General features: G+C 56.3%; 8 protein-coding genes across 8 annotated transcripts; 4 read left to right on the top strand and 4 right to left on the bottom strand.

Annotated features, from left to right (window-relative positions):
- Positions 1 to 155: 155 nt before the first annotated feature.
- Positions 156 to 3,878, bottom strand: BCV69DRAFT_281323 (hypothetical protein). The gene is made up of 2 exons (XM_025491951.1): positions 3,706 to 3,878; positions 156 to 3,622 (listed from the first exon to the last, which is right to left on the bottom strand). The coding sequence occupies exons 1-2, from the start codon at positions 3,785 to 3,787 to the stop codon at positions 162 to 164; spliced, it is 3,543 nt and encodes a 1,180-aa protein (XP_025349474.1). The 5' UTR covers positions 3,788 to 3,878; the 3' UTR covers positions 156 to 161.
- Positions 3,879 to 8,976: 5,098 nt separating this feature from the next.
- On the bottom strand, positions 8,977 to 11,937 carry BCV69DRAFT_281319 (hypothetical protein). The gene is made up of 4 exons (XM_025491950.1): positions 11,359 to 11,937; positions 10,681 to 11,205; positions 10,441 to 10,610; positions 8,977 to 10,348 (listed from the first exon to the last, which is right to left on the bottom strand). The coding sequence occupies exons 1-4, from the start codon at positions 11,642 to 11,644 to the stop codon at positions 9,131 to 9,133; spliced, it is 2,199 nt and encodes a 732-aa protein (XP_025349473.1). The 5' UTR covers positions 11,645 to 11,937; the 3' UTR covers positions 8,977 to 9,130.
- Positions 11,938 to 12,651: 714 nt separating this feature from the next.
- BCV69DRAFT_297606 (hypothetical protein) lies at positions 12,652 to 15,505 on the top strand (the record flags this gene model as incomplete). The annotated part of the gene is made up of 3 exons (XM_025494132.1): positions 12,652 to 15,186; positions 15,264 to 15,330; positions 15,408 to 15,505. 3 exons carry the CDS (start codon positions 12,652 to 12,654, stop codon positions 15,503 to 15,505), a joined length of 2,700 nt encoding a protein of 899 aa, XP_025349472.1.
- A 122-nt stretch (positions 15,506 to 15,627) lies between these two features.
- BCV69DRAFT_297605 (chromatin associated protein KTI12) lies at positions 15,628 to 16,871 on the bottom strand (the record flags this gene model as incomplete). The annotated part of the gene is made up of 3 exons (XM_025494131.1): positions 15,628 to 16,071; positions 16,140 to 16,365; positions 16,438 to 16,871. 3 exons carry the CDS (start codon positions 16,869 to 16,871, stop codon positions 15,628 to 15,630), a joined length of 1,104 nt encoding a protein of 367 aa, XP_025349471.1.
- A 692-nt stretch (positions 16,872 to 17,563) lies between these two features.
- On the top strand, positions 17,564 to 18,793 carry BCV69DRAFT_246707 (Coproporphyrinogen oxidase; the record flags this gene model as incomplete). Its single annotated transcript, XM_025490220.1, has 1 exon — positions 17,564 to 18,793. A coding segment is annotated over one exon (1,230 nt), but the record flags the coding sequence as incomplete, so codon positions are not given.
- Positions 18,794 to 20,168: 1,375 nt separating this feature from the next.
- BCV69DRAFT_232802 (protein-tyrosine phosphatase) lies at positions 20,169 to 20,729 on the top strand (the record flags this gene model as incomplete). The annotated part of the gene is made up of 1 exon (XM_025489850.1): positions 20,169 to 20,729. A coding segment is annotated over one exon (561 nt), but the record flags the coding sequence as incomplete, so codon positions are not given.
- A 392-nt stretch (positions 20,730 to 21,121) lies between these two features.
- On the top strand, positions 21,122 to 22,151 carry BCV69DRAFT_281314 (hypothetical protein). The gene is made up of 2 exons (XM_025491949.1): positions 21,122 to 21,708; positions 21,798 to 22,151. The coding sequence occupies exons 1-2, from the start codon at positions 21,251 to 21,253 to the stop codon at positions 22,021 to 22,023; spliced, it is 684 nt and encodes a 227-aa protein (XP_025349468.1). The 5' UTR covers positions 21,122 to 21,250; the 3' UTR covers positions 22,024 to 22,151.
- Positions 22,152 to 24,515, bottom strand: BCV69DRAFT_281313 (S-adenosyl-L-methionine-dependent methyltransferase). Its single transcript, XM_025491948.1, has 3 exons — positions 23,915 to 24,515; positions 23,623 to 23,831; positions 22,152 to 23,541 (listed from the first exon to the last, which is right to left on the bottom strand). Exons 1-3 carry the CDS (start codon positions 24,330 to 24,332, stop codon positions 22,213 to 22,215), a joined length of 1,956 nt encoding a protein of 651 aa, XP_025349467.1. The 5' UTR covers positions 24,333 to 24,515; the 3' UTR covers positions 22,152 to 22,212.
- Between the last annotated feature and the right edge of the window lie 238 nt (positions 24,516 to 24,753).

Raw genomic sequence — 24,753 nt, 5'->3', positions numbered from 1 at the left:
CACGGATGACATGGCCTGATCTGCCCTGATGGGAGATACAATGTGGCATGGCGTGGCATTCGGAGACCAGATGGGGAGAAGGAGGAGACCATGTACGATGCGACTAACGAGCTCGCCCTTCCCCCCTTCGCCTATTCCGGCACTCTCCAAGCCATCAAAGTCTAGACGCGAAGCGACGCCACGATTCCCTGCAATCGAAAAGGCGCCGTGGCCGGTCTTGAGCTCGCGCTAGAGGGGACGGAAGATCGAGCCGTCGACCTCGACCTCGACATTGATGTGGACATACTTGCGGTGGAAATGGAAGTGGAAGGGGAAGTGTCAATCGATGTGGAGTTGGAAATAGAGGTGGAGAGGGCGCCACTGGAGAGGTCGGCTGCTGAATTTGAGATCGAGATCGGGTTTGAGATCGAGAGGGAAGTAGAGTTGGAAGGTGCGGTGGACAAGGAAGTAGAGCCAGCGGCACCAGCACCACCACCGGGAGAGGCAGAAGCAGCGGCAACTATTTCCGAAGCCAGACGCCACGCTTCAATGTCGCTCTTCTGGTAGCCAATTGTACTCGTCGTCGTTGCCGGACGGCTGGAACTGCTCTTGCCCTTGGCTTTGCCTTTGGCCGGGCCTTTTGGTTGAACCGTGTCAGCCGTAGGGAGCTCTAGCTCAGAGAGGACACCAATCCCAAAGGTACCTGTACTAAGGCGCTCCATTCGTCCGACTGGAACCTTTTCTTCTTGCTGCTGGGCGTACTCGCGTGGAGACTCAGTCCTCTTCTCGCGAGCAGAAAGCGTCCCGTCGCTACCTGCGCCCTCAGATCGTACAGAGCTGCCATTGCGGTTCACCTGTAGACTGTCCGCACCGCTTCCGCTATGGTCCAGTACGCTACCAGAAGGGCTCAAGTGGGTAACAGCGTCCCTCCACGAGTCTCGCTCCGACGCCGCGGTACCTAGGGACAGTGACGAGGCCTGTGAGAAGGAACGCATAGCGGCGACTGCCTCGGCGGAACCAAAGAAGCGCTCCTCCTGCGAGCCGTTGCGAGCCGCTTCTGCCGCTTGAAGCGCGTCGCGAGAGGCTTGCATGCCGCCTTGGAGAGTAGAGCTGGGTGCTTTCGGCCAGGTGATCTCGCCAGAGGACTCGGAAAAGACAAAGGGTCGCAGGGAGCTTAGGGGAGGCAGAGGGTCCCTGGCTCGCTGCTTCTGCTCGCGGCGAGTGAGGACGGGCTCTGCGGGTGCAGCAACTTGAGGAACGGCGTAGCCGAGGGCGGCAGGTGCTGGAGAGCCAGACATGACTTTGGCGGGCTCGTCATCACTGGGATGCCAGGTTGTCTTGCCTTCAGCAGGGTCAGAAGGACTTGATGGTTTGCCCTGATCATCATCGTCTTGTGGTCCAGGACTTGCAATCTCTGAAGGTGGCCTAGATCCAGTGGGAAAGGGAACACCCTGACTGGTGTCAGCAGCTTTCTTGGCGACTCTGCCTGCACTTCCGATCTTCTCTTCTACGCCGGCAGTAGTCTGAGGCGAGGACGTCAGTGAAGCGGAGACGAACGAGTCCAGCGAGGGCTTGCGGAGTGGCGTAAGCTCTCCCGATGGCAACAGATTCAGGAGCGCTGTGTCCTGAACCGCTTCATGTGCCTGTGGACGGTCTTTGTTGCTCAAAGCCATTTCGGTCTTGTCGGCGTGACCATCTCGGCACTTGACTGACGCGAACGAAGCGGAATGAGAAGGGCTGATCGGTGGTTCCTGAGCGACGGAAGCGTCGACACTAGTGACGGGCAGATTCACAGTGCGGGATCGCATCGGCTCAGCCGGCTGGCTCGCTTTCGCCTGGTCAGTCCTCCTTCGACGACGGTCACGAGGTGGTCTTTGAGGTGGGAGAGGTCCAGAGATCGATGCAGACCGATGGCTTGGAGCGAGGGAGCTGAAAGACGGGTACGAAGTAGCGATGGACGTGACGGAAGGATGGCGAAACGCAGAGTCACTGAGGCTCCGCTCTGAGGCGTAGGGCGTCACTATTCGACCCGCTGGTCGTCCGGGAGCGCAGGTGGATCTGCTTCTTCTTGGTCTGTCCGCCGACTCGGCTTCGATGCCCAGTCCTTGTGTCGAACGAGAGGACGGTCCTCGAGCGACCACGGGTACGGGCGGTACCTCTTCTTGTGATGCGTCAGGGTTGCGCACCGTCAAAACACCGAGAGCATCAGGGCAGATGACGGGGCCAATGTCGCCAGCTGTAACATTCTGTACGTCTCCAGCAGCAAGGAAAATGGCATTGAGATCGGATCTGCTCCAGCCTACGAGTCTCTCGGAATCCGTAGTGTGTAGAGATGAAGAGGTACTTGGGCTGAGAGGCAAAGAAGGTACCGGAGAGGGAGGCGAAAAGCGACCTCCCCGAACAGTACTGGATATGGGTGATAGCTGGCGTCGAACAACCTCTGCAGGCTTGGCTAGAACGTATGGAGTCGACCTCGTTCGGCGCCTGAGCCAGGTGCTATCCTCGCCAACGAGAAACAACTTGCTCTTGACAGACCTGAGTAGCTCCTTTGTTCGAGACTGGGTCTTGGGAGAGTGGGATGGTCCAGCACTAGCTTCGATCCGCGGAGGTTCCTCAGTGGGCAGTGGTCGTGATGTGATCTCTTGACGCACTTCACTTCGGTTGTCCATCGGGGTGGCAGATGCAGAGATGCGTGCTTCTTCATCGGTGAAGTGCCTGCCTAGTGATGGTGAATCTGCAGGAGAGTCGCAGCTGATTGAAATATCATCGAGGAACCACTGAAGCGGGCGCTGTTCATCGAGCCCAGAAATTTGGCCGATGACAGGTGCAAGGGAAGAAGTTGAGGCGGTAGCTGAGGTCGTGCTTTGAGCGCCATCGCGAGCTGGATTAACGTCGAACATCTCGCAGACGCTGAGAGAGGGGGCAGACGCACGTGAGAGCATTGCAACAGTTTCTCGATGATTGCTCTGTCGGGACTGGGAGTCGCGTGGGACAAGAGGGGAGCGAGAACGCTCTGGAGAGGAAGGCCTCCTCGAAGCAGCTACCTGTGGCGGATCCTCCTGATCAGAGATGGAGGTCCGAGCCTCTGGGATGACATCCAGACCACTTGAGCTGGACAAAGGACCGGTGTGTCTCCTGCTGCCGAATCCTGGACGTGTGAGAGAGCTCATAGAGGGGACTGAGCGAGTGCGGCTCCTGCTCAGAAGTGAAGGCATATGCAGACCCGAGGAGGATCGACGAGGAGGTATCGGTGGTGGAGAAACCTTGTACGATCCTTCAGCTGGCACGTCATACAATTGGATCGGACAGATGCCATCTCTGACTTCAGCTCCAGGAGATTTGCACAGCACGGGTTCTGGGTCCGGCGACCATGGGCAACCGTTGAGGGGATCGTAAGGCCTGATCAATTCCGAAGCATGTGTGCTGTTGTCTTGGTCGCGCTGAATTGGTATGACTCGATGCGGAGAGCTCTGAGCTTCCGATGAGTATGGTTCTGCTAGTACATGTATGTCGTACAGCTGTGGGTGCTGGAGTGGCGGTCCTTGAGATGGCAATGACGGGTCTTGTGAATCCGTCAAATGCTTGAGGCGCGGCGAATTGGCAAGGGCCTGAGCCTGGTGCTCGTCGCTTGTATGGGCTTCTTCTTGACAAAGGGGAGGAAATCGACAGCTCGGAGGAACGTCAGTGATGATGTCTTACGACCAGAAAGCGAGAATTGCGACTCACCATCTGGGATTTGCTTCTGTGCGTCGTCGCCATGGTGGCTGCTTTGAGACGTAGCATCGTGGCTGGCCCCGGAAGACGCCATGCCTGGCTTCAGGCCTTCCGCCGGGCGGAGCAAAAGACCAACACCTTCGGAGTTGCAAAGTCAATGGTGATGAAAGGAAGACGATACCGGGGAAAGAGAATAAGAGGGAGCAAGGTACCAAGCAACGGGGACGAGAGGGGAAGAGAGAGGGCAATAGAGAGGATAGAAGATGGTCAAGGTAGGGATGGGAGTGGGTAGCTGAAAGCACGGCGGAGGGGGGCTTCGTGTGATAGAGGCAATTAGGGCGCCAGCCTCCACTGAGTCGGGGTCCAGGGCAGTGGTGCGCATGTCGGCTGACTTTCCACCATGCATTGAAACATGTCAATCTGCGACTATCACCCAACAAACAAGCCGCTGGAGCTTCACGAGCTGAAACCACCTGAAAACATTGCAGACTCACGCGAGGTGATCATTTTCCACCAGCGTTCCCTCGCTCGTGTCTGTTGACCCAGGCATCCACAGACTGCAAGACCTGAATCACGTCACCGGCCTCGTTGAGAACTCCTTGAAGTCGATCCGACATGACGTCGACCTTGTCGCTGATCTTCCTCCTGTTGATCGCATCGCGTTCCCTCCTTTCGCATTCGTCCTTCTTGTTGGCGAGGTCATACAAGAACTGACCAAGCTTGAGCGTTGTTCGAGCGGCAGACTCTAAGGCGAGCACTGATTTGCTCTTTTGGTCGCACGCCGGGTCTTCAAAGTCATCAATATCGTCCGAGAAGCCAGACTTGGCAAGACCTTTGTACACGGCCCGAAGACCATTCATACTCTTGACAAGGTGCTGTTCAAGCTCGTCCCTGTCTAGAGGTCCCGCCAAGATCGGCACTGGATCGTTGGTACCTGCCAAGATTTCATCCGAAGACTTCCCCGAAAAGACCATCTTCAGAGGTTCGTCGGAGGTCAGGTCCGACTGAAGTTCCGGCGGGACTGTGGTTGCCTGTTTCTTGGATACTGAGCTTGGTTTGGGATCGGGCCGGGCGCTGCCTGCCAAGTCGGCTGTGGGGCGCGGAGCTGCCAGCCGCTTTCCAGTACGTCGTCCGGTAGCTTTCGCTGCGATCACTTCTTCACTCTTCTTCTTGCTTGCCTTGCTTTCAGAGGGAGACTCCCTGTCGACGACGAGACTTGACGCAGTCGTAATGGCTTCTTCAACCGCTGAGCGCTTGTGACCTTTCTCAAATTGGGCGGCCACTTCGTCCACGTCGCTTTCATCGGACGATGAGAGTTCAGGGGAGGCTTTTTCCTCAGCGTCTTCCTCAGCGTTTCGCACGATTTGAGGCTGCCTCATCTTGAATGTACTGGAAGATTTAGCAGCTTCGGCTTCGGCACCTCTACTTTTGCATGCTGTAGCCGCCGGAGGCCCACGACTTGTCTCCATCGTGGCAGAGATTTGAACAGCATCGCCAACCTCATCCGTAGGAGACGGGGCGCTTTGGACGGAGCCTCGTCCCTTCGAGACCGCGTGACGGCTTCGTTGACGTTCAAGGGCAATCTGACTGGGGCTAGTGGGACTGCACGGACGATGAATAGCTCTGTTATCGATCAAGTTACGAGATTGACAGCGGTCTCGCTCGAGGATGCCTGAGATCCCCGGCGAGTGAGGACTTGGCTGGCGGTCGTCTTCGCCAGCGCCGACTTGGAGATCCATGAGCTCCTGCGGCTCTTCAGTGAGATCGCGGACCCCGATCGCACTGTCTTTGCGGTACTTGGCCGTGCTACTTTGCAAGCTGGATGTGCGACCCAGATCTTGCTCGCCTGTCGCTGCGCCTTTAATGCGAAGGCCGTTCCTTGCCCTCTTGGCGTTGCCTTCTCCCAAAGGACCACTCTCACTGTTCTGAACCTCCTTGAGCCCATCAGAAGAGGTCATGCGATCTTCTTCGGATGCAGCAGCAAGAGCTTCGGTTGACTGCATGCGACGTTGGACCAGCTTGACGTTGGCACTGCTCATCCATTCCGCAGTCAACCTCTTGGATTTCTTCTGCAGCTTGCTCTTCTTCGACGACCGCAAAGGAGAGGGCGAAGGTGCTGGCGGAAGGAAGTGCTCGAGAACATCATCATTGCCTTCCTTTGCTGCGGTGGCGTTCTTCGTCATCTGCGTCTTGTCAGTCAAAGGGCCCTTGACAGGCCGTTTGGTCGCCGATTTGAGGCTCTTGGGCCTAGGGGGGTCGGAAGCGACTGCCCTCTTTCTCTTGGCGTTATCACGAGCTATGTGATGAGGATTGGAGTGCGCCTGTAGGTCTTGATGTATCTTTTGGTGTCTCTTGTCGAAGCCGCCCTCGTCAGATGACTCGTCGCGGTCACTGTCGTCTACACTCCGCCCCCTCTTGTGTTGCCATGTCTTGCGGAATGTCTGTTTCGGCGTATCAATGACGTGATGTGTCTGCAGACTTGCAGGGGGAGGCTCAGTGGCCCCTTCATCATTATACCGGTTGGACGATCCTCTTCGCGGCAAAGCAAGACCGGGGCGATCAAGAGCTTCCATGTCGGCTACTAGTACCCTATTTGTCTCCCCTCCACTCTCTTCGCTTAGTTCGGTGAGATCGGAGTCGTCATCCCAGAGTGAGCGAGCTTGAGCGACTTGATCTTCGGCGGAAGCAGTGTTCTGAGAGGTGCTTTCCGGTATTGCTGACTGCAAACCGGCGAGATGAGCAACTTCATGCCTGCGCTGAGATACAAGAGCTATTTGAGGGCCGTCTGCAACTCGACTGCCAACCACGCTGGACGGGGGAGTCACTGTTGGTGCAACCGATGATTTGATAGAGAACGCAGGATGCCCTGGAGGGTCCTTGGTTAGAAGCTTGTCGATCGCTTCGGGGAGCAGGCCAATTCTGACTCTCTTGGCGTCCCTGCGGTGAGACTCGAAGGACTGTTACAGAGGGCGGTGCGCAAGGACACTGTTTCAGAAGTGACGATCCATAAAGACAAAGCTTGACTTCTGACTTACTACACCTCGAGCTTTCAAGGCCTCTTGAAGGCGGGCGCCTTCTGCAGGCGATAAGGCCACCTTGAGCCTCGGGCCAAACTTCAGATGATGAAAAGAGGCAGCTGTCAGGCAATGTCGATCTGCCCATACAATGGCACTGTCCGATCGAGAGAGCAACAGCATTCGTGGTAGACTCACCTTCTCTTTCCTTCCGTCCTCGAGGGTGAAGGTCAGTGTGCCCTTCAGCTCGAAGGTAAACACGTTCTGCGTGATTGCTCCTGGGGCAGATGCTTTGTTCTCCTCCACCTTGACCGGATGCATGGCCGCAAATGCAATCGGGATGGGGACGGCAGTATTGCTCTGGTTCCAGAAGAAGCGGCAGCACGACCGACGTCAGGCACTCCGCAGGCATCCTCACCTGCCATGCAGCAACGCCTCACCTGGCGATCGTGCCATTCGACGACAAATGCGGCATCAACAACGATGTCGTGGCGTGCATGATCATCCAATTTTGGCCAGGTGAGCCAGTGTGTCATGTTCTGCTGAGGAGAGTGCACCGAAAGGGCCCTGAAAAGCTGGGGTCTGTACTAGACGGAGGTTCAGTCACACTACACGCACAAGTCCTGCTACTCTAAGTACAGCGCTCAGACTCACTTATCAATGTCTAAACGGCCGAGTTGTTCATGTACTTGGAAAATGACAGCATCCCAATCGTCCTTCTTGGCTTTGACCAACGCGTCAATCACCTCATCGATTGCCGCCTTCCTCTCCTCATCTCCCTCATCAGTCTTATCAGCACGATATTTCTTGAAGAAGGATGCATAATGCTGCTGCAACGCTCTAGTACTCTTATCTTTGACGTTGACCACTGGCCGAATTGCCCAAGCCAAGGTCATGGTATCGCAACTGGCGACGAACAGCATTGGAGGAGGGTAAGCAGAGTTGGTATAAGAGCCCCATACCAGGAGCTCACCTTTCTTCGTAAGTTCTCCATGCGAGCCAAATACACCCGAGTTCCTCACTGTGATGGCGCTTAAGGTCAGTCAGTGCTGTGACAAATTTCGGAGGCGCCTACCTTTGATGCTCACGACGAGAGGCACTGGCGCAGCAATTTTCGTCCATACTTCGCATTTTCGCCCAGTCGATAGAGAAAAGATTGAAGCTGCGGGAGGGGCGTTGCAAGCATGTAGCAATCTTTTTCAGACAACGGCAACCACTTGTCTTCGAACAACGCATATCCACGAACACTCTTACGCCCAGCGAGTCCAATAAAGTCGAGGTAGGCCAAGTCTTTCCACGTCAGGACTCTTACAATCAAGGGGACAAGGGGTGCAGCTCCGCGACTGTAGGCTGCATCACGGTCAAGCAGGATAGCCGCCACAGTACATCAGCTTTGTCTAACTCTCCTCTTCACCGCTAGCGCTCAACGCTGCGCACTACTCACCGGATTCAGCAGACCTCTGAGTTTCCCCATCTACGCCAGGCTGTGCAGACAGGCCAGTGGCGACCCACTCTAGGAGCGCGGCGGAAAGGTGCTGCGCCGCCAAGCGTAGTCGAGATGGCTGTTCTGGATCCATCAGACGGTGGGCCTGACGATGAAGTCTCCAGGCGCATGGAATGATGTTGAGCCAGACATAATTCTGAAGCTGTGCGATGAGGCCGTAAGTCTGGTCCTGGTCATGGGAGAGCAGCACAGCTAAAGCTTGCAAGAGGTCCTTGCTGACAGAGTCAAGTATGGCCTGCATGTCATCACTTTCCGAGTCCTGCATGGGATGTTCGGCAGAGGTCACAGTCTGCCAGTGTTAGTGTCAGGACTTCGTCCTTCGGACAGTATCGAGACGTTCTGCCGCACTCACCCTGAGGCTGTGTATGCCTGACAAGATCCTCTGCACACTGCTCAATGCTTCTGAGGCACCTTCGTCTGCAGAGCTTGCGCCAAGCCTGATCGGTAGGGCATCTTTAAATGCTGCGACGGCCTGAGCAGTGCGCTCGTATGAGCTGTTTTCATCTTCCATGATCGAGCGGATGCCCGACGCAAGAGGGAACCAGAGCTGGACGAGCAAGTAAGGAGCTGGAGTCGCGGTCTAGTGAAGTGAAACCCGCTAGTAGAAGGAGAGGGATAAAATGGGATCAGTAGAGTGGAAACAAGGAGAGGACGTAAATGAAAGTGCGCCTGACTGCGCTTCGATTGCTGCCTGCCAGACGGACGAATGATCCGGCGTTTGCTCTCGCGCCGTACAGGCGCGCTCCGACAGCAATGGCAAGCGGTAATGGAGATGCGGACGTCAAATTTCATAAGTGAGAAAGATACGGTTGAGATGATGGATACAGGAAGCCTTTTGAATGAAGGAGCGTCATAACTTCACAAGATCCCCTGGATGGTACTCGTCTCGTAAAAAATGCAAAGTGCCCTCTTCCCCGTCTCACGAGCAATAGCCTGCGAGAAGCCTGACGGGATCAACGACCTCAGAGAGGGGGTCTGTGTGATGATTACTTCGCTTGGTCGTAGCCTGAGCGTCCTCGATACCTGCAGCGTGCTGCTTACGCTTGCTCAAAACGATGTCACGATGCAGAAGGAGCGACAGAGGGGCTTGCTGTTTGACCAGATACCCTTTGCGTCCGGGCAGCGGCGACGATGGTGCTGACGCCCCTCGCAATGCTTGCAGTGAAGGCAGAGCAGCGATAGGGCGCCGATGAATCGAATTAAGGTCTTCCTCCTCTGCCTTCGCATCATCTTCAGTGTTCTCCTTGCAGTAGGCAGAATGCCTAGCCGCTACTGCTAGCCTCTCCTCTTCGCCGAGATTGCTGCTTCCGGACCATTCAAGCTGATGTAGAGCTGCGCCCCGCTCGTCTGCATCGGGAGCCAGTAGCCTTTCCATCGCCCCGATGCCAGCTGGTTCTACGAGGACGTGTGGTTCCAGGCGCAAGAAGAACGCAAGGTCTCGGAGAGACAGGCTAGGCCGAGGAGCCTCAGACTGCGCCACCGACATTCGATAGACCGGCCGGTGCGGTAACGCGGATGGACTGTATGAGTTTGGCAACACTATGCCGCTGTCATCAGCGCCAGGAGGGCCTCTTTTCAGCAAGTGTTGAGCAACTCTGTCGTCTTTGATTTCGTCCTCGTACTCATCGGCAACCATTGAGTCGTCGCTGGTGTCACCGTTCCTCTGTGCTCGTGATTTGCCTTCTTTCTCAGAGTCCATTTCGACATCGCTGCCCGCATCACTGCCTGAGCCGACCTGAGTGGTGGCGGCTGTGCTGACCAGGCTGGTCACACTGGCATCAGGACCGACGCCGACATGGCGAGTGCCAGCAGCATTCGTGAAGATGGAAGAGGCAGCGGTGGACAGTGACGAGGAGCTAGTACTATTCCGGCTCGACTGCTGAGACGGCCGAGAGGGCACTGATGTCATGATCTTGGCGTACGCCTGGTCGAATGAGGCAAAGTCAGGTAGCTCTACCCTGGAGGTACCGTTGGGCGATTCATAGAAGGTCGCTGAACTTGATCCTGGTAGACTCGTTACACTGCTATCGGCACTCTCGATGTTCTGCTTCGCGGGGCCACGTAGTTGGACGCCTCCAGCAGCTCTGTTAGCTCGGACGGCGAGAATCATACCGCTTACAACATTTCGGATGTGAGCCTTCGAATGACAAAGCAGCGGGTGCAGTCTCAGAACGTCAGATCAGAGTCCTGCCGCCAAGCTGTACACTCCTCTCCGCATTGTCAACGTACCTGCAACCCGGCCGAGAGCATATCTGCCGCATCCATAGACACTCCGTTACTCAGCCCTGCCTCAACCGCTGGTGCCGTCATTAGGTCTGCAAGACCGTCAAGTTGTGGCAGTGTCTTACTTTCAACACACAGGGGTACTTTGCTGGATCGCAGCAGAGCTTGTGCGGTGGCTGATGGTGGTGCAAGTCATGTGCACTGTCAGCACGGGTAGAGAGACCTCGTAGTCTCGTTGCAACTTACCAGCAGGCAATGTGGTCCTGTTCTCTTGGCAAGCAAGGTCCTCCGCTATCACCTCCTTGAGCCAATCCCTGCCTCCAATTTCGGTGTGCAGCTCTTTCAGACGCTTGCGCTCGTTTTCCTTGGTCTTCTTCTCCTCTTCCTTGCGTTTCCGCTCCAGGAGATCAGCACCCGCACCCGCCCAGGAGGATGTGTTTGCAATGGATGACAGGTTCCGGGAAAGTGGTTTGCTCATCGACTTGATTCGTTGTCGTTCTGCTGTGGTAAAGGAAGCAGCGAGAATACTGACACGCTTCTCGGGCTCGATGGATGCAGTGGCAGCTTCCGCATCGACATCCTCCGGTTGGAAGTCGCCGTTCTCTTGCTGGTACGCATCCGCTTCGGCTTGGCGGATGGAAGTCTGATGGTCAGAGTGGGAGGCAGAAAAAGTGCCAGAGCTGCCCCAGCCTTTGCGGGAAGCGGAAGGGCCGGGAACAGCGGATGATGCGTTGTACAAGATCCCTAGCACCAGTGAATTGTGCAGATGAACTGGTACGAGGGTGGAGGAAGCGGATGGATGACAATGATGGTGAGCAATCAGAGTTAGAGAATGAATCTGATGGAGAGGTCCACCCGGACACGCTGGCATCTGTGCCGTGGGCGGATTGCAGTAGGCTGACGCTGGAGCTCGCTCCTACTCACCATCTTCAGATTTGAGGCACGCGCGAGCTTCGCTCTCGAACTCGATCCTGGAAATCTTCGCTGTGCAGAAGCGCAGCAGTGCATCCCAGTATCGCTTGCCTTGTCCACCAAGTGCGGAAGCCAGCTTGGCTTTGAGGTCTAAGGTGAGCACCCTCGGGGGTACGTGTGCCGAGGGCAGCGAGCTGGAGGATGGCGGATGGTGTTGGTGCGGATGGTATCCCGCGGTGCTGTTAGCGGATGGCTTCTGGTAATGAAGTGCACCTTCTGCCATGCTTGTAGAGCCCATGGCTGGCTGTTGTGAATCTGATCGTGATGCCCGGATGGCGGATGCAATGCTTTGGTTGGCTTGACGTGCTCTTCGCTGGCGCTATGATCGTCAGGAAGCCGCCAGAAGTCAGAAAGTGGTAGGGCTCCTGAGGTAGCGTCGTGGCCCCGCTGCAAGGCAATGGGCGAGATCGTCAGCGGATGGATCGAGGCTGTGGAGACGAAGAGGATGTGAATGCCCACTAGTCTAGCGATATACAACGACGACAATCACTCGAACAGTGGAAGGTGCGGATGGTGGTGGATGGAATCGGGGAATGCCCTTGTCTGGATTTACCTTCGCCCAGCCATGCAGCGCTTCCACTTCCCCACCGCGGGCGCAATGACGCTAAGCCCGACTCGGCTCGGGACAGAGACAGAGTTGGAAAGTGTTCGGGCCACACGAATCCCACGGTATCCCACGCCCCGCCTTCATCACTTGTTGTTCGTCAGGTCAGCTTGTGCTCTCTCGTCAGACCATGGTAAATGCTCATACGTCAGCCGGGCAGTTGCTGCTTTGACCCGCGTGAGGTGCGAGCAAGCCGGCGTTTAGACGTAAGCTCCGGTACAGTCAGCACCATCCGCTCACCGGAGGCATTCCATCCACACATCCACCTCATCGAGCAATCATCTGACGATCGTGCGGCCTCTTGAAACTGTCTACACCGCCTCATGGGGATCCTAGCCGTGTCTGACGATCGTCCCGCCCACGACGGTGTACCGTATGCACATCCGCGGCTGAGAAGATTAAGCGGAAAGAGGAGCGGACGTTGCGCCTCCGGTCCGTTCACGATGCAACTCGTGCTCCGTCGCGCCACGCGAATCGGAGCTGGAAAAACAGATCAACACTTTGGTTCAGTGGTGTTGCTTGGCTCGCAAAATACACGACCCTCGGCCAGGCTCGGCAGCTCGTGAACCTTCTCTGTTCAGGCCTCCACCACTACTCCCACATCACAATCACCGGTTCCCTCACGCTCGAGCGACTTTGCCATGTCGCTTGTCGAGCTTCCGACGACCAGGACCAGGGCGCGGCGAGTGCAGGGAGTTGGTCTCCCTACTCAACAGCAGAGGCGGCGCTCTCCGACCAAACACCACAGAGCGGATGTTGAGCCAAGGCGGGCCAGTCTCGAGCAAGGCGATGGCATTTCCCAATTCACGCCCGCTGATGGGCAAGACAAGCTCAGAGAAGCACTGAGAAGGTCTGCTTCCGCCGTCTCTCCACCTCACGCAAGCGACAGCGGCTCAAGCAGGGCGGCAGCCAACCGCTTCCAGGCAGCAGTCTCGCCCGTGAGGTCGCGAAGGAGACTAGCAGCGACAGAGGATACGGATTGTGCGAAAGCAATAAACGTCTCGGATTCACTTTCCAAAGGGGAATCAGAGCGAGGTTCTCACGGCTCGGACATCGACACACCATCCTTCTGCGGACCCTCAAAGAATCCTATCCTCGCCCGCAGGGTGACTGCCGCCAGCAACAAAGCTGCTGCTGGCGTCAATCAAGCAAGTCTCACGTTACCTATCTCCTTTACGGAGAGTGCCGAAAAGGCCACAAGCTCTAGTGTGGGTTCGAGTAGCCAGAAGCTCGAGAAGTCCTCCTCACCTGTGACCTCATCTTCACCAGCAAGGCGACCACCCATGGCGACTCGCACCTCGGATGAGCGTTTGGCTGAGATCCGCGCCAGACTTACAAAAGCAACGGAGAACGCAGCAGGCGAAAGGCAAAGAAGAGACCTAGCAGATGCTGACGTGGTGCGGCGCCGGACTCGTAGAACATTGCTGGATCAGGAGGAGAATGCGACACATGATGAGCCCTCTCCGAGAGGACACAGCGAAGAGCGATCCCGCGTCGGTGGAACCTCGTCATCAGCCAGGCGTGTGTTGGTTGCTGCTAGCGCAAGCCCAAGAGTTTCACTAGGGAGAAACGAGCCTATCGAGGCTTCTCAGACCCCTCCTCGCACGCGAAGATCAGATCGAGAAGCTGATACGATCGACCAAGAGCTTGACGGGTCCCCGCGGCAAAGCACAACACTAAGGTCACGTACACGGCCTGCGCTGTCCCGAGTTAGCTCTGACGAGAGTCATAGCTCTGACACATCTGATCAGCATTTGCAAGTCAAGAGGCCTTCATTGCAACATCGGAAGTCCTCAGAGGATGGCACTCGTCGACCCTTTTCAACAGTCAATGCTCTCGATACTGCATCTCCTCGCCGGCGGCGGAATGAGAAAGAAGTCGATGACGAGCAGACTGATCAAAGTTCCCCACGACGAGGTGCGAACAACGTCTCGCCTGCACTGGCTTCACTGGAAGCATCCCTGGCTCGCTTGGGAGCTCGCAGGACAAATCAGCAATCTGGCCAGGACGAACCAGTCACACGGGACCGTTCCACACCTTCCAGGAGAGAGAGGTTGTCCGACACTACACAACATTTGACAGTGGCCACACCCGACGAGTCTCCGAAACTTAGAACGAGTATAGGAAGACATCAAGATCGTCTCCTCGATAGTGAGAAGGGTGCAGACCAAGCCGGCAACTCTCCACGCAAGGAGGTACCCTCTACCCTCCCGCTGGTCTCCCCATCCAGCAAGCCGGGTATGACTTTTCTCGAGAGAGCGCGGGCGGCGAGAGCGCGAGCACAGACCTCGGCAGCCGAAACACTGGCAAAGCAAGAAGCCGAAGAAGCCGCAGCTCGCGCTAGAGAGAAGCAAGAAGCGGAGCAAGCCGAAATCGAGAAAGTTCGCGAGGAAGAGGCTGAGCAACGGCGACTGCAAGCACTCAAGAAGATCAGTCGTCGCAGAACCCTACAGGCTATCAGAGACGCTCCTCCGGGACAGGCTTCGGAGGATGAAGAGGACGAAGCGAGGGTGGAGAGAGAGGTGACACCGATGTCGGAACGAGAGTCGTCACCTGAGCTGGGCGACAATAGCGAAGCTCTGGCACGAGTAGCGAGAGCTGAGCGGAGCGCTCTCAGACTGCAGCGCGGAAGGTCTATGCACTCCCCTGCGCCCCCCCATCGGTCTCTTGAAGCTGCTGAGAAATCAAGAGAGCCGTCAGAAGGGATCAGTGGCAGAACAGACGACCACCGAACCGCTATAACGGACGCGGCCTCACTGCGCAGACGAGTGTCCGCAGGAGGAGCACGAGTCTCTTCCATCAGCCGCATGGACAGCATTAACCGCATGGAGAGTCTCGCTGCTCCCTCAGAGGGCATGCTCAAGGGCGTCGTAGTCCTCGTAGACATTCGCGACCGCGACGGGAACGACATGTCCTCCCCGTGTGGAAAGCTACTGAAGGCTCACGGAGCCAAAGTAGCTTCTCGCATTCCCTCTGCTGAATCGAGGAGGACCTTGACGCATATCGTGTGGAAAAATGGGACGCCCAGTACCCTCAGGTACTTCAATGGGCTCGACGCTGGAAAGAAGCCGTTGATCGTTATGCCGTCCTGGGTTGATGGATGTCTGCAAGAGGATCGTAAGATTGCAGAAGAGCCGTATCTCGCAGAAGTCGGGAAGAGCACATTGTGGCAGCAGGTGAGTTACGACCCGTCTGAGGCCTCCAGGCGAATTCGCGCTCATCATTGGCGGTCTCTCCTTCCTCGTCTCATCAGCGACGCGGTCCCGCTGACAAGAAGGAGGTCACACACCGTCCGACGATCATCGCAGGGGACAGCAGTTGTGAGTAGCCTTCCTTGCCTTGCGCCGTTCAGTCTAACCCGATCTCGTCTGACCAGACCGACTTCTTGCTTCGACAGTACTCGAAAAAAGCATCAAAGATGCCTTACAGGCCATTTTGGCACATGCTCCTTTGGAGCCCAGTCCGCTCAGGACCGCCCTTTACCTGGATCTGTAGCCTCCTTTCTCCTACGTCTACCCCTGATACTTCTTGACCTAATCGCAACGCAACAGTCCCGCAGATTTGACGCAACGCGAGGGTGTAAAACCAGATTGTCTCTGAAATCTCTGATCCTGGCGCTATGCGCCTGCGTGAAGAATCTCACCAAGCCAAACAGCAAAGCGCCTAACAATCGTCTCCTCTAGACTGCCACTTCCAGCGGTCTCGTCCAGAGCCATCTCCTGCTTAGCCGCACCCTTACTTGGAGGTAGCGTGCCCTGACCCCCACCTTCCTCTTTGGCCGTCTTGCCTAGTGCATTGTTCGTAGCGAAGCTCGTCGAGTGGATCTTGACAAATTGCCGCCGGAGACGTTGTAGCTGTGCAGCCGTGGGTGGCCGTTTGCCCTCCGGTAGAGCTAGTCTGACTTGCTTGATGACTGTCGAGTCTGGCAGAACCGGACTCAAGATGACCGGCCCGCCGCCCTCGGGCAGCCCTATCGAAGTTTGATGGGCGAGGAGAGAGGACAGAAGGCACTGAGTGGATGTCTCTAGTACGGCGAGGTAATTTGTGGACGTCGTACGGTTCTGTGGATGAGGTTGACGAGGCCTGTTCAGTGCTGCAAACAATTTGCTCCAGCAACTAAAGCACTTACTTGTATCACAACATTCGGCGCTTTTGAGACCTTGCCTTGCGTGACTGCCTCCCAAATCTGCTCGTAAGGCGGCTCCTCCCATTTCTGCTTGCCTGACTCTTGACTCGCTCCGACAGGCGATTCTGCGCCTCCAGAGGCGAAGACTTCGGTGCTCAATACGAAGAGAGGCGAGTCCCACCGTGTCATAGCATTTGGCTCCTCGTAACGCATGAAAAGGTCGTTGATGCTAGAGTCGGAAGAGGCGCCATTAAGCATATCGGGATATTTCACAGTTCGTCCAGCGCTCCAGTCTACTCACGTTTCCTCATCGTAGGCCTCTTCACCTCTGTCTCTCCTGCTGCTATTCCATTCTCTGCACTTCTCCTTGCCCGTATTGACGAAGACGCTGACGCATGTCAAGCCCACTTCCCTGGCAGCACACCAAAGCTGATACCTGAAACCCTTGATGTTCAGTCCCGCCCCGCCATCGGCCACGATGATGGCATCTTTGACCAGTGAACGGGAGACGAGGGACAGATAAGAAGCTCTGGCAGGCTTCTCGTTGCGCTGCGAAGCATACGTCGACTTTGGCAGATGCACAGTCGAGTCGGTCAGGTGAACTATCCGGGATGGAAGCGCATTGAAGGATGAGGATGGCAGAGCATCAAGTCGCTTCTGCCAGTCGGCTATCAGCTCTTGGCAGCGAGTGGTACGACCTGAGCTGGGCAGCCCAGATACGATGACGAGGGCCATGCTTGAGGAGGAGGCCTTCGTGTCCAGGCTTGCGGACAGGAAGATGTCTATTCGCCTCTGTGCTTCCGGCGGAAGAAGATCCGAGCCACAGGTTGCGGTGGAGGGCAGCAGCTCAGGATCGGAGTGAGTCGCCTCCTTCCGCTCCATCTTTCGCAACACTCTACAACGCAACCCTGAAAGATCACTCGAGGTCAGCCATAGCTCTGAGATTACCTGCGGCCCTTGGCTTTTGCTCAAGTCGAGGTGTACCCAGCTGTCCGGTCTAGGAACGACGATGACCGTTGGACTTTCTACGGCCCCTGCTCTCCGGCTCTCGGCAGTCCGGGGGCCGCTGCTCCGACCAGCAGTAGCAGCAAGTAAGGTAGGCCAGTTGTCCTCGCCCTCTCGTCTGCCTACGTCTCTGCACCATGAGAAGCGTTACAGCAGCGCGACTTCCGGGCCATCAACCTCAGCAGCCTCAAGCCCTGCATCATCTTTTGGCAAAGGGAAGCTCGCAGCCATAGCCGGAACTACAGCTGCTGGACTCCTCCTGGTGTCTCAGTTTCGTCCCATCACTGCGGAGGGTCCGGCTCTGGAGCTAGGTGATAAGCCATCAGCAATGGTAAGTGGCGTATTTCTGTACACCCGGCGGCTCGTGCGACCCACTTTGACGGATGGTCTGACTCCTGAAACCTTACTGCTCCCCCCTATTTCAGCGTGAATTGCCTGAGATTGCCCACCTCGACCCTCGTCTCTTGGAAGACACTGACGCCCCAATGCGTAAACGCATGGAAGTATACATCAAGCTGCTGCAGCACAACATCGTGAAAGCTTTGCAAGCAGAGGAGCCCGGAGCTCGCTTCCTCGTAGATTCCTGGGTCAGGAAGGAAGGTGGGGAGGGCATCTCATGCGTGTTGCAAGACGGAGCCACGTTTGAGAAGGCGGGCTGTAATATCTCGATTGTGCATGGAAAACTCCCGCTTGGTGCTATCAAGCAGATGGCATCTGGGAAGATACAAGAGAGGCTCAACTATCGGATGGATGGCCCCAATCCCGAAGTGGACTCTCTGCCCTTCGTCGCCGAGGGTCTGAGCCTCGTTGTCCATCCTGTGAACCCCTTTGCGCCAACAGTACACTTCAATTATCGCTACTTTGAGATTGGACACCCTAAGACACTCAAAGATGGTTCGCCCAATCCTCGGTATCAAGAGCCCAAAGATGCGGGGGAAGGAGGCCCACCTCCAGCAGCCTGGTGGTTCGGCGGTGGTACGGACTTGACACCCATCTACCTCTTCGAGGAAGACGCAAAGCATTTCCACTCTGTCCTGAAGAAGGCAGCAGACAAGAACGATCCCGCCTTCTACCCTACTTGGAAGAAGTGGTGTGATGACTACTTCTGGATCCCACATCGCAAGGAGACTCGGGGAGTGGGAGGAATCTTCTTCGACGACTTGACTCTCACCTCGAGCTGGAATGTCACCCGTGCTGCAAAGCTGCCGAAAGAGTACATAGGGCTGTCTGCCGGAGGTGGTCCCTCTGACCCTGGCAAGCCGATCTCGACTACACATCAGCATGACATCCATACACTGTTCAAGACTGTCCGCTCCATGGGAGACTCCTTCCTTCCTGCATATATCCCACTTATCCAGAAGCGGAAGAACATGCCATACAGTCAGAAGCATGTCGACTGGCAAGGCATACGAAGGGGAAGGTATGTGGAGTTCAACCTGGTACATGATCGCGGAACCAAGTTCGGCCTTCAGACACCAGGCGCTAGGATGGAGAGCATTTTGATGAGTCTGCCGCTCAAAGCCAGGTGGCAGTATATGCACGATGTGAATGGAACAGGTAAGCCTCGGGACAGTGGCGGCGAAGGTAAGGATGACATGAGAGAGGAGAGGAGATTGCAAGCTGTCCTCGAGAAGGCGAGAGACTGGGCATGAGACAACATACCGCTGGGCAAAGGGTCAGGGAACATCAAAGCCATTGTGAACACAGCTCGTAGCAGTGATCGCAGCTTCATCATCAATACCACTTATTGCCTGTCGTCATCGCTGCTCGTCCTCCGTGTGCGTTCCTGTTGCTCGAGGGTCCAGTCGGCCTCGGACCGGAACCAGAGACGCAAGCGAGCTCCAGCCTATTTTGGCCCCGGGAGACTCTGCTCACCGAGATTCTCACCTTTCCTCAGATCTCATCTCACCAGGCCTTCCTTTGCTCATTTCGTCTCATCCCTGCCGCCTCTCCTCTTCCATCTAGGACGCTGAACCCCGCTTTCATCTCCCCCTTTTTTTCTCACATGAATTGAATACGCCTGCCTCGAGCCTTGCGACTCAACGGGCTGCACACGCCCCACAGCGGCCGACATAGCTGCAGGATAAGATGGCTCCGCCGGATTCACCGGGCTCAGCTGAGGGAGACAATGCTCCTCCAAACTTCTTTTGTCGTCCAGGCAGAGGTAGGATAGGCAAGAAGGGAGGCACAGGCGCGGCTGGTGGATCGTCCAGATCTCGTACTGGACGGGCTGGAGATGGAAGCTCAGCGGGCGGGCTAGAGGGAGGGTTTGAGGCTGCGCAAGATGAGCAAGAGGAAGAGGAGGATGAGGATCCTCCTCGTCTGGCTTTCCTGCAAGCCATAGTCGAACACCATACTCGAGCTAGGGAGACGCGGCACAACCAAGCCAGAGTCGACGCATCCACCAAGGCTTGGAATGTCCCAATGCCAAGCACAAGCAGTAGCTCCCAAACAAGGAAGACGGATTCTTCGATAGCAAAGGGCAGCCCTGCCAACGGAGGCCACAGCAACTTGGGAGCCAGTAGCAGCACGAAGAGCAATAGTGGTGAGGACCAAGCTGGAGAGACCTCAATCTCGTCAGCATCCACCTCGTATCAGTCTTCATCCCTCTCGGGAATGTCCTCTGCTAGTTCGAGCCAGACCGCCAACAGCTCCCCCGACTTGTCGCCGCCTGGTACCTCTGAAAGATCACTATCCGACCGAGCGAAAGATGGCGAGCTGCATACTACCCACTCATCCTCGTCTCGAACGACAGATGCAGCCTCGATGGTCGAAGAAGATCAGAGCGTGGAGCAGGTACCATGGTTCTCTCAGCTAGCCTCTCTTCCTCACCTCCGCTCAGCTGGTATTCCCCTTAAGCCTTCCGTGCAGCATGGAATTTCATCTGCAACGCCATCCAAGAACTCTGCTGCTTCGTCGTCGCTGGCGAAGTCAGGACGTATGAATGGCGCTGCTGCTGGGAGCTCGATGGGAAATGGAGGTTCTCGGGGAGTGGGGCCGTCATCAACATTGCTTGGGCTCGGACAAGAGGAGGAGAGTCAGCCCTTGCAGCCTCCCGACAACTTTGCGATGGTCAATAGCTGGCTCTACAGGAGCTCTTTCCCGAAGAAGAAGCATTTCCCCTTTCTCAAGACATTGGGCCTCAAGAGCGTCTTGACGCTGATCCTTGAGGAGTATCCGGAACAGAACACGCAATTTCTCGACGAGGAAGGCATCACATTCTATCAGTACGGTATTCCGGGGAACAAGGAGCCTTTCGTCCAGATCCCAGACGACAAAATCGCAGCCGCTCTGTCAACGATGTTGGACCGCCGCAACCACCCAATGTTGATCCACTGCAACAAGGGCAAACACCGCACAGGCTGCCTCATCGGCTGTCTTCGCAAATTGCAAAGCTGGTCTCTCACTACGATCTTTGACGAGTACCGCAGATTTTCCTACCCGAAAAGTAGGAGTATGGACCAGGAGTTTATCGAGTTGTTTGATGTCGGGATGGTCTGGAGTCAGCTCGAGGAAGACGGAGAAGCGCTGGAGTGGCTTCCGCGCTGGACCGTATTGGACGAGGGGCGCAATCGGATTCGAGCTAAGCAGCAGCCTGCCCAAGAGGAGGAATCTCAGCAAACGAAGTTGTCGGACAACGAGCGAGGTGACGAAGGAGCAGACAATCAAACGGCGCTGTCATCGAGGACAGACAGCAATCCTGCAGTCGTGGTTCAGGCGGAAGGTGATGGCGATGATCGCACGCGGCGGCGGCAAGATACACCGATTCCCCTGAGGGGCATGTAGCCTCGCTGCTGCTGCCGCTGCTCCTCTCCCGTCCTCTTACGCCTTTGTGATTTCCTGTATTGCCTCGTCTAATATTAACATGCCCTTCTATGAGAATACTGAGCTCTGCAATGTGCCTTCTTGCCCAGTTGGCGGGTTGCGCCCGAGCCTCCACTGCGTCTCCCGACTTTTGTAGACCGGAATGCACCTTCGTCCCTTCATTGACCTGATCTCGTCTGTTTCGCGCTACAGACACACAATCCACTGCTGTGTACAGTAGAAGCAACCCAGCCCCACTCGTTACCCCTCTCGCAACGTCTGAGGTCAGCTTCAAGCCGTACATAATGGCCTTCTTCTACCGTCGAGCCTCCTCCCCCGTACCGCCCCTATCCCCGACCTCTTCATCCCCATCCTCCGCTGCCTCTTCCAGCTCTCTCGACGAGCCACCTCCGCACCGACGTCCAAACCGACCCTCTGACCATACAAAACGCCGTGCTGTGTCACCTGCTCCGGGAGCTCCAAGTATCGGTGTAGCCCCAGCAGTCATCCCCGATATGCGCTTTGAGCAATCCTACCTTGCCAGTATACGGGGATTTATCCATGAGCTCGAGCCGGCACAAGCTAGGAGGGAGAAGAAGGAGGCAATTGCTGCTTCGCGGCGGAAGCATAGAGGAGTAATAGAAGAAGAAGGAGGGGTTGGCGAGGAGGAAGAGGTTGGGGAAGAAGAGGGAGAAAGGTGGATTGAGGCTCGCAACCCCAAGGGCGAGCCGGAGCTTTGGATTGGGCGGTTGAGAATCGATTGGTGAGCTTCTCTAAAACCTATCCGATCTGAGCTTTCTGGAAGCAATCGCTGATACCGCCTCTTCTCCTGGCTTACTCTTTACAATTCAGGGTACCCCTCCTCTACGTGACCTTTCGGGACCAGCTCCTCTCCCCCCTCGTGCAAGGCGCAGTATGGGGAGTAGTCGGTCTGTGTCTCACACAAGGTAAAGGAGCCCTCAAGGCTTATCTCTCTGCTCCTCGGGCTCAAAAGCGGCGGGGGAGCGCGAGGGGTGGTGGTTGGTGGGGATTTCAGGGAGTTACAGGCTTGCAGGAGAGGAGGAGCAGATCATACTGATGATGATGATGATGATGATGTTGCTTGTAGCGCAGGACGTCAGCAATCATGCGAAGTGCTGAACGCAGGCCATTGACCTTCACCAATGTACTTGTATCAATATCACGACCCAACCATGTCCTCTACGTCGGATGCTCAGTCTGAGACGCTCACGTTGAGTGAGCTGATAGTATTACAGGATGCACAGCTCTACGCAACTGCTGCTTCTGGGGCTTGCTCGGCTTGTACAGCAGTCGCTGCAGCTACCTCCTCCACAGTCATCTTGCTCGTCTCCTTCTTCCTCAAGACACAGACTCCCTCTACATGGTGTGTCTGCGGGAACAAATCCGCTCCTCTCACACTGACAATCTCATACCTGTCCTCTCCATTCAGTCCGACCATCATACCTACGTCCCTCGCCTGCGTATGGACATTACAGCTGACGTACACGACGAGCTTCGGTCCTAGTGCGGACAATTGACGGATGAATTCTTCATCGCATCCTTTTCGAGGCGGGTCGATGACCACTGTGGTACGCTCGGGAGGGTAGGCAATCGTGGCAAAGATGGCCTCGGCGTTCCCAGCCAGGAACTTGACAGAGGGGAGTGAATTGAGAGCTGCATTGCGCTTGGCGTACTCGATAGACTCGGCGGAAATTTCCACACCGGCCGTCTCCTTGAAGAGGGGTGAGAGGAGAAGGGCAAAGAGACCTGAGCCACAGTAGGTATCTACTAGGTACTGATCGCCTTCTTCCGAGGTGGAAGAGGGGTCGTTTCGCGCCGTGAGGATAGCATCTCGCACATAGGCGACGAGTGACGGGAGAACGCTTCGATTGTTCTGGAAGAACGAGTTCGATGGAGTTTCGAATAGAGTCGACTCGACCTTTTCACGTACTACGGAGCGGTAGGATGTAATGACCTCTGAGCTTCCCACTGTCGCTGGGATCGGTCCACCATCGCGAGTAGGAGCCTGCAGGTGGGCGGCAGCGGTGGCACCTACGGCTTCAGCGAGCGATAGGTCTGCGCCGAATGCCTCTGTTGTGAAAGAGTCACGCAGAAGCAAGGTAGCGCCTGCTCGCCATGAATTGATGTTGGCCTTGACCTTGGCCCTTTCCACGGGCATCGCTTGCCGGATTGCCGGCGTGGCAATCGGACAATCTTCGATGTCCAGAATGCCCCTGCCTCCGCCTTTGAGCTTGTTGAAGCCGACGTCTGTCTCCAGGCCCCATTGCTTGGTCAGCTGCTCCAGCTCATCTTGATCAACGCCCTCGATCTGGTTGTTTGCCGTACCATTGTTGCCTTTTTTCGAAACGGCCCCTCTCCAACGCCTCGGAGCTGGCTCGTGCTGCCGCCTGAAATTGGCGAGGGAGAGGGGCAGCTCGAAGTGGGGAGTCAGCTTGGTTCTGTACGAGTATTGGAGGGGAGACGGCAGAGTCGGTAATGTCGGGGGGATCGAGGAGGAGGGCAGCTTGGAGAAGTGAGCGAAGGCGTTCCGCACGACATCTTGCTTGATCTTCAGCTGAGCCTCGTAGGGTAGCATCTAGAAGGGAGGCGACGCAAAGCCATAGCCAAGGTCAGCAAGTGTGTAATCGAGCGTCATCTGTCTGCACGCCGATCTCACCTGATATTGGCATCCAGGGCAATCTCCGAAGTATTTGCAGCCAACCAGGTCGTCTCTCCTCTCTTCGCTCTTCTCCAACACTTCTACGAGGTCGCAGTGTGAGTAGAGGCGCTCGTTCCGATCGACGCGGACCCGCACGAGCTCCCCAGGCAAAGCGTGTGGAACAGCCAGGATCCAATCATTTGTGGGGGCTACAATGAGACCTAGACCTGCATAGATACGAGGCATATAGGCATAAGTGGACAATTGATAGCGCAGCATGACCGCCTACTCGTCCTTCTGCCTGACTCACCATGGGCGCTCAATCTCCGCACCCTGCCTTCGACAATGGTATCTCTGGGAAACCTCTCCACCCATTCACCCTTTCCTCCATCGGCCTGCATGATGCGTTCCACCTCTTCCTTGCCAAGGATCTCCACAATGTCGAACCAGATTGGCTCCTCCCCCGTCTTGGCCAGAGCGGACTCTCTGGCCTTCTCCTTGGCTTTCACCTTCTTGAAGAAGGACTTGTCCTTGCGAGGGATGGGGTAGAGCGGCGGAGGAGCTGCTGCTGAGGTAGAGGGGGCGGAGGAGGAGGAAGCAGCGGTAGCCTGAGCTGCTCCTGCGTCGCCATTGGCCGATGATGTTGGTTCCGCATGACCATTCGTCTCGGCGGGGTGCTGCGTCCGTGCCTTCTTTGAGGGCGGCGAGGGGGGAGGCGTGGGAGCCATTGCGAAGGATCTGACGATCAAAGGAGCTCTATGCTGACGAAGAAGGGGTGTATGCCTCGCTGACAGTCTAATCAGGCCGGACAGCATGCGAGTATGGCTACGGGACGCGGCGAGTGAGCTTTGCGGAGGAAGATCTGGGCATGCACCAGGGCGGCTACCAGGCCAAATCTTTTTTGAGATTTCAAAGCCGAGACGGGGGCGCAAAGTCGGAACGGAGCGGGAGAGATGGCCGATAATCAGGGCTTTGGAGTCTTGCCCACCCCTTTCGCTGGAGATCGACACACTGAACATGGCAGAGATGAAGATTGCAGATGAGTCGTAAGCATAGGACATCCGTTGATGGTCAGCGACACAAACATCCGGCTGAGATGGACTCGCAATTTAGTCTCGCAGCGCTGAACACCCGCAGCCGTAGTGGTCG

The sequence above is a fragment of the Pseudomicrostroma glucosiphilum genome (assembly GCF_003144135.1).
Source record: "Pseudomicrostroma glucosiphilum strain MCA 4718 unplaced genomic scaffold BCV69scaffold_3, whole genome shotgun sequence".
Lineage (NCBI taxonomy): Eukaryota > Fungi > Basidiomycota > Exobasidiomycetes > Microstromatales > Microstromataceae > Microstroma > Microstroma glucosiphilum.
This window is presented reverse-complemented; position numbering and strand designations above follow the sequence as displayed.